Source organism: Osmerus eperlanus, chromosome 5, assembly GCF_963692335.1.
Source record: "Osmerus eperlanus chromosome 5, fOsmEpe2.1, whole genome shotgun sequence".
Classification (NCBI taxonomy): domain Eukaryota; kingdom Metazoa; phylum Chordata; class Actinopteri; order Osmeriformes; family Osmeridae; genus Osmerus; species Osmerus eperlanus.
Genome location: NC_085022.1, coordinates 12,814,302 through 12,820,755, shown reverse-complemented (window position 1 = coordinate 12,820,755; position 6,454 = coordinate 12,814,302). Strand labels below are relative to the sequence as shown.

The following is a 6,454-nucleotide window of genomic DNA, read 5'->3' as shown; positions in this document are numbered from 1 at the left end:
CACCTGCGAACAAGTGGGTTCCGGTGAAGCCTACGACAGTTTTATCAGATTTGAGAAAATGTCATTTAAGTGCGTGTGCTGTATCCAGATTGTTTATTGTCTGCTCAGCCTAAATTGGTAGTAGTAGCTACAAGTTTTATTGGAAAGAAATACAAAAAGTCAAAGTAAAAAAATAAGTGAAAAGTCTATTATCATTAGTAACTAGCAGTTCCAAAGAAACTATATGTTATCCCTTCATCTGACCAGCTGGACTGGTGTGTCTACTTAACTATATTGACCAGTAGAAATTGACCAGGGGATTTGAAAAGTATATCTTGGGCTCTTGTCGCGGTCATGGTGTGATATGTCTCTCTCTGCTGGTCAGTGCTGTTAACTTCAATCTAGACACAAGCTCCATCAATGACCAAGGACAACAGATTTGTAAGATAACCAACCTCCACAGGGGAAAAATGGATTATTGTTTATTAGCATGACATACACATTTATACTTCACATATCAGTTTCACCAATGTGTGTGTGTGTGTCTGTGGGCCCATCAGAGCACATGGGCATGTTCTAAGGGGGGAGTGGAAGATAGAAGAGCAAAAGTCATGGAATCATTTTGGGCAGTTTGGGATTTATGGATTCCTTAATGGGGTGCAGGTGTAGAGTTAGAGGGTTATTTCTTGTTGGACAGTTCAGCATTGACTTCATCCTCAGATTTCAAGACATGCCATTGGGCAATAGGCCTTCGGGGGTTGTCCAGCATGTCCGACCAATGGCGTAGCTCAGTCCCAGTGCTGGTACTCCCCAGAAAAACCTTCCCTATGGCGTCGTTCTTTCCAATCTTATCATAGTCCAACACCGTCACTGCTACTTGTACTTTCTAGAAACATACAAAAACATGCCTATTGTCATACACTACTACACACATTAACCACATGATGCTGTGTGTGTGTGCGCGTGTGTGTGTGTTCTTACCGGCATCTGTTCTAATGTCACCTCAAAGCTGAAGGACTCGTTGTAATAAGGGTTCAGAGTGTTCTTCTTGGTGCTCGTTTTCTTCTTCTTCAGTCTCTTCCCATTCTGCAGCAGGTGGATCTTCACGTATGGATCTGAAACAGAACACACACACATCAGAATGCCTTAGCATGGGTCTACCTGGAATAACCCAGTCCAGCCCAGCCTAGCACAGCCCTGATCTATCCAGCCCAGCCCAGCTATGCTCTGCCTAGCACAGCCCTGATCTATCCAGCCCAGCTATGCTCTGCCCAGCCAAGCACAGCCCTGAGCTATCCAGCCCAGCTATGCTCTGCCCAGCCTAGCACAGCCCTGATCTATCCAGCCCAGCCCAGCTATGCTCTGCCCAGCCTAGCACAGCCCTGATCTATCCAGCCCAGCTATGCTCTGCCCAGCCTAGCACAGCCCTGATCTATCCAGCCCAGCCCAGCTATGCTCTGCCCAGCCTAGCACAGCCCTGATCTATCCAGCCCAGCCCAGCTATACTCTGCCCAGCCTAGCACAGCCCTGATCTATCCAGCCCAGCCCAGCTATACTCTGCCCAGCCTAGCACAGCCCTGATCTATCCAGCCCAGCTATGCTTTGCCCAGCCTAGCACAGCCCTGATCTATCCAGCCCAGCCCAGCTATGCTCTGCCCAGCCTAGCACAGCCCTGATCTATCCAGCCCAGCCCAGCTATGCTCTGCCCAGCCTAGCACAGCCCTGATCTATCCAGCCCAGCCCAGCTATGCTCTGCCCAGCTTAGCACAGCCCTGATCTATCCAGCCCAGCCCAGCTATGCTCTGCCCAGCCTAGCACAGCCCTGATCTATCCAGCCCAGCTATGCTCTGCCCAGCTTAGCACAGCCCTGATCTATCCAGCCCAGCCCAGCTATGCTCTGCCCAGCTTAGCACAGCCCTGATCTATCCAGCCCAGCCCAGCCCAGCTAATTCTGGAGGTGCTTATTACTTGTACGTTCTATCAGTTTGGAAGCAATGTACAGTGAACCTGATCCATGGCTCACCTGACAGCCCGCCCACATCCATCTTCTTCAGGTTTTTAGCCTCCAGCACGACGACGGTCAGCTTGCCTGCTGTAGGAACATACCTTAAAGACAGGCAGATGTCACCTAAACGCTCACTCTGAGAGAGGGAGAGAGAGAGAGAGAGAGAGAGAGAGAGAGAGAGAGAGAGAGAGAGAGGGAGGGAAAGAGAGAGAGAAAGAAAGAGAAAAAGTGTGAGAGAAAGTGAGAGAGAGACCATGACCATGACCAGTGTTTGGTTTGCTGATCTTGTCACGTGACCACCTTCCTTGCGTGTGTTCACCATTTGATTGACACCCACTCTCACCTCCTCCTTCTCAGCTTTCTGCACGTCTCTCCATTCTTGGGTCATGTGGCTGAAGTCCACACTGCTCATTGGTACCCTCACCGCACCAATCGCGTCATGTTTGGAGAAACGGTCAAAGTCATACACGGTCATCACCAGAGTCCTGCCACCTAGCTCGGAGTAGGGTACCTACACAAAAAGAACACACACACATCCACATACGGAAATGTAATTACGGCATCTAGGAATACTGCCTTTTAAAGGTTAGGTTTCCCGCTCAAGGGTCAGGAAAGGGATAATAACCTTAAATGTGAAGTTCTCATTGAAGGTGGGGTTGAGGGTCTTCCTGTGGACTTTGGTCTCAAACTTCCTCTTCCTGTCTGGTAGCAGGCACAGTTTAACGTAGGGGTCAGAGCTGCCTCCCATGTCCATGGCTGGGAGGTCACACGCCTGCAGAATCCCTACTGCCAACTAATTAGAGAGAGGGAGGAGAGGGAGAGAGAGGGAGGGAGAGGGAGGGAGGAGAGGGAGAGGGAGGAGAGGGAGAGAGAGGGAGGAGAGGGAGGAGAGGGAGAGAGAGGGAGAGAGACGGAGGAGAAGAGAAAGAGGGAGAGAGAGGGAGCGAGAACAAAGAAAAGAGGACCATTCACATCCGCTGCCGTCGGAAGGGGATTAATTTGACTCAACTTCGTGTGTACAGTACTGTATGTGTGTGTGTGTTACCGTGTTCTCTGTGAAGTTGTAATCCAGTGAGAATTCCAACTTCCCCAGCTTTTCCTCCTCTTTGGGCTCTTCTTCTTTATCACTCTTAGTTAATCCTGTCTCTCTGTCCCCCTCATCCTTCAGAGGCTAGAGCAGGCGGGCACACACACGCACACACACAGACACACACACAATTGGCTCCAAACGGATAAATCACGACTCATGAGACACACCCACTACCCACAGTCTTGTTATGTCTTCACAGTTGTCACAGGCTCTGGTCATTTATCTGTTCTCGTTTGAAGGTGACCAGCATGTTTTGTTTACGAGTATTTTTTGGTTTGAAAGAGCCCTAGAAACCTACAGTACAGGAGAGAATGAACAAGGTCCATTACTCTTAACACACACTGACAGCTTTACCCATCCCGTACGACCCATGTGTCAGGACTTTGATACATTGCAAGGGCAATGCATCTGCAGGGAGTTTGTGTGTGTGTGTGCGCGCGTGTGTGTGTGTGAGATTGAGCGTGTACTACCTCAGTCTGGCCTCCCTCCATTTCAGTGTCCATGTCAATGCCACTCTTGCCCTTCTCTCTTCCCTTCTTCTCCTTGTCCTTGTCCTTCTTCTTCAAGCATTTCCTCCACACACACACACAGCATGACAGCACCACACACACGCTCACCAGACAGAGAGCAGCCACAGCCCACGATGGCACTGCCAGCACACACAAGATTGAATACAGTGTATGGTTCTACTTGACAGAATCTAGTAGAATCGCATATCTTCCATTTCTTTGTCATCTTCTATCATCCATCCATCTATCGATCCATCCATTCATTCACTCACTCACCAAAACGATCTAACCCCAGTCATGGGTCTATTCTGATTGCTGGTGCCCTGTACTCACAGTGGAGGTGTTGTATCTCACTCATGAACTTCCTGTGGTCCTGTCCTCCTGGCTGGCCCCTCCCAGATTCGGGGGTTGCGGTGCCATTGGTGGGCAGTATGGGTGTCGTGAAGGGGCTGGGCACAGCCGGAGCTGCACGACGATTGCCTGTCATCCCTTACCGCCTGTCAATACACACAGAAACACAGAGGGATCAGTTCACAAAACCGGTGCCTGTATGGATGTGAGGTTGGATAGTGCATAATTTTGGGGTTAGGACTGTACTACTGGATCACTAGTGCTTCTTCAAACCTACAAATGTACACTCACACACACACACATTAAAATACATACACATGGGCCAAGGGAAACACACAGTTTCCAGGGATGCTAATGATCCCAATGCATCTGATATAGTAAATATGATGTGGCTAAAGATGGTATATGACTGATGGTATCAGGTGGCCTCTCCTGTTTCTGCTGCTCGGGCATTACTGCCTGAACACAGGATACACAACCCTGCTCCCTCCCCTCAACCTGCTGACAGAGGAGGGGGGATGGGGGGGGGGGGGTGAGGACGGAGAGGGCATCATGTCTTGGTCTGCTTTCTAGCATTCTGATGTTCCGTGTTCCCTCAGAGGTCATGTTCCGTGGACAGCATAACGGAGGCATCGGGGGGTAGCTAAGGGAGAGTCACGATGTGAATGTGTCTAAGCCCTTTCAGACACTGTATGTTTTGTCACAATGAACCTCACCCCAGCGATGATGCTGATACTTCATCTGCAGGTTGGTACATACGCACACATGCAGGCATATACGCACATGCACACAAACACACACACATACATACACGCACAAGCACACACACATACACATGCACACAAACATACACACCAACACACACATACTGCCCACATTGATTCAATAGCCACCGATCCTGCCATATTCAGTCATTTAGCTCTGTGTTGTTTATTTGTTACAAAACATTTCAACAGAACAGTGTCATAAAGTTTCCCTGCAATGTTCATTTCTGTCAGGTATGTTTTAATGTAACTATACATACATTTCTGTAAAATATTACAAAGCTTTCAAAGCAAAATGACGTAGAATCTTTGTCAGCTAAACTCTATTTTAATATTGACAATATTGGTAAGATAACTGATAAGATAATGAACATAATTGCTGACAACGAATCTCCCTAAAACAAAATTAAAAGCCAATATTCACTGACTCACTAATAATGACTATCCCCTACCCACACCCTGCTCCAAACAGACCACACACCCTAGACAGAGGTCCAGTTTACAAAGACAATAAAGACAGAGGGCAGCTGAAGAGATGGAGGTAGAATAGAGAGAAAGAGACGTACCTGTGTTTGTGTGTCCCTGGTCTCAGATCTGGCTCTCAGGGCTGTAGGGCAGGAGAGAAGGATGCCTCCCAGGTACTCTTCAGGCTGGAGGGAAGGAGGAAGGGGTGGGGGAGGGGAGGAGGAGAGATGACAGAAGTGGAGAGGGCAGGAGAGGAGGAAAGAGGGCGAGGTAAGGAGGAGTGGCAGTCTCTCTTGTCCATTGTTTGCGTCCCGTGTTCGGCATAGACATGAAGACAAGGAGCACAGGTGTGGGAGCTTGACACAGAGAGAGGGAGAGGGGTGTGAAACAGACAGAGAGAGGATGATTGGGGTAGCATCACAATACAGGCACCTAATAGTTTGGTGTTTGTGCACCCGCTTTGGTGAGTATGCGTGTGAGTGTGTGTGCTTTGTGTGTGTGTGTCCTGATGTGACGCCTTTATCTGCCCACTTACAGGTCTCCAGGGATGGTTGAGCTCCATTCCTCAATGCCCCACCCACCTCTTGTGACCTCTACTTCATTCCTATAGGTCACCCTCTTTGGGACAAAGATGAATATTCATGAATTTGGTGACATAGCTTTTTATGGGCTCGTTAGCATAGTGAGACTTCAGCAGGGTAAAGCATTTACATTCAGGCAGGACTCTCTGTTTCTCTCTCTCTCTGTGTTTCTTTCATTCTCTCTCTCTCTCTCTCTCTCTCTCTCTCTCTCTCTCTCTCTCTCTCTCTCTCTCTCTCTCTCTCTCTCTCTCTCTCTGTGTGTGTGCGTGTATGTGTGACTGCAGACATGTCTCATATAGATGCTGTTGCCAAAATTAGAACTTTCGGATGTGGTTTCCGCAGCAACACAGGGATCATGTTCCGACCCCACCCACCCCCCCTCTATTTCACCTTGACCAGAGAGATAGTGAACAGGCAGACAGAGATAGATACAGTGATGGGGGGAGAGAGAGAGAGAGAGAGAGAGAGAGAGAGAGAGAGAGAGAGAGAGAGAGAGAGAGAGAGAGAGAGAGAGAGAGAGAGAGAGAGAGAGAGAGAGAGAGAGAGAGAGCAGTCCAAAGACCACACCCCATACACGCAAAGACGCATACACAAATACACACACAAGACTGTGATCATGAAGTTGTGGTGGGTCCTATTATTATCTCACTGGATAAGAGAGGTATCACGCCTTCACACTAGAGGGCGATAATACAACATACATGTTGTGA

The 6,454-nt window shown here is 48.7% G+C and overlaps 1 protein-coding gene across 1 annotated transcript; it reads right to left on the bottom strand.

Moving 5' to 3' along the window:
- Positions 1-442: 442 nt before the first annotated feature.
- syt1b (synaptotagmin Ib) lies at positions 443-5,287 on the bottom strand. Its single transcript, XM_062460666.1, has 9 exons — positions 5,265-5,287; positions 3,917-4,080; positions 3,545-3,723; positions 3,030-3,155; positions 2,610-2,777; positions 2,328-2,495; positions 2,003-2,120; positions 961-1,094; positions 443-865 (listed from the first exon to the last, which is right to left on the bottom strand). The coding sequence occupies exons 2-9, from the start codon at positions 4,068-4,070 to the stop codon at positions 659-661; spliced, it is 1,254 nt and encodes a 417-aa protein (XP_062316650.1). The 5' UTR covers positions 4,071-4,080; positions 5,265-5,287; the 3' UTR covers positions 443-658.
- Positions 5,288-6,454: the final 1,167 nt, after the last annotated feature.

Coding starts and splice junctions, on each gene's coding strand:
- syt1b (XM_062460666.1), bottom strand. CDS start 4,070: ATGACAGGCAATCGTCGTGCAGCTCCGGCTGTGCCCAGCCCCTTCACG. Junction 2,121..2,327: donor AGAAAGCTGAGAAGGAGGAG/GTGAGAGTGGGT, acceptor TCCCTCTCTCAG/AGTGAGCGTTTAGGTGACAT. Junction 866..960: donor TGACATTAGAACAGATGCCG/GTAAGAACACAC, acceptor GTATGTTTCTAG/AAAGTACAAGTAGCAGTGAC.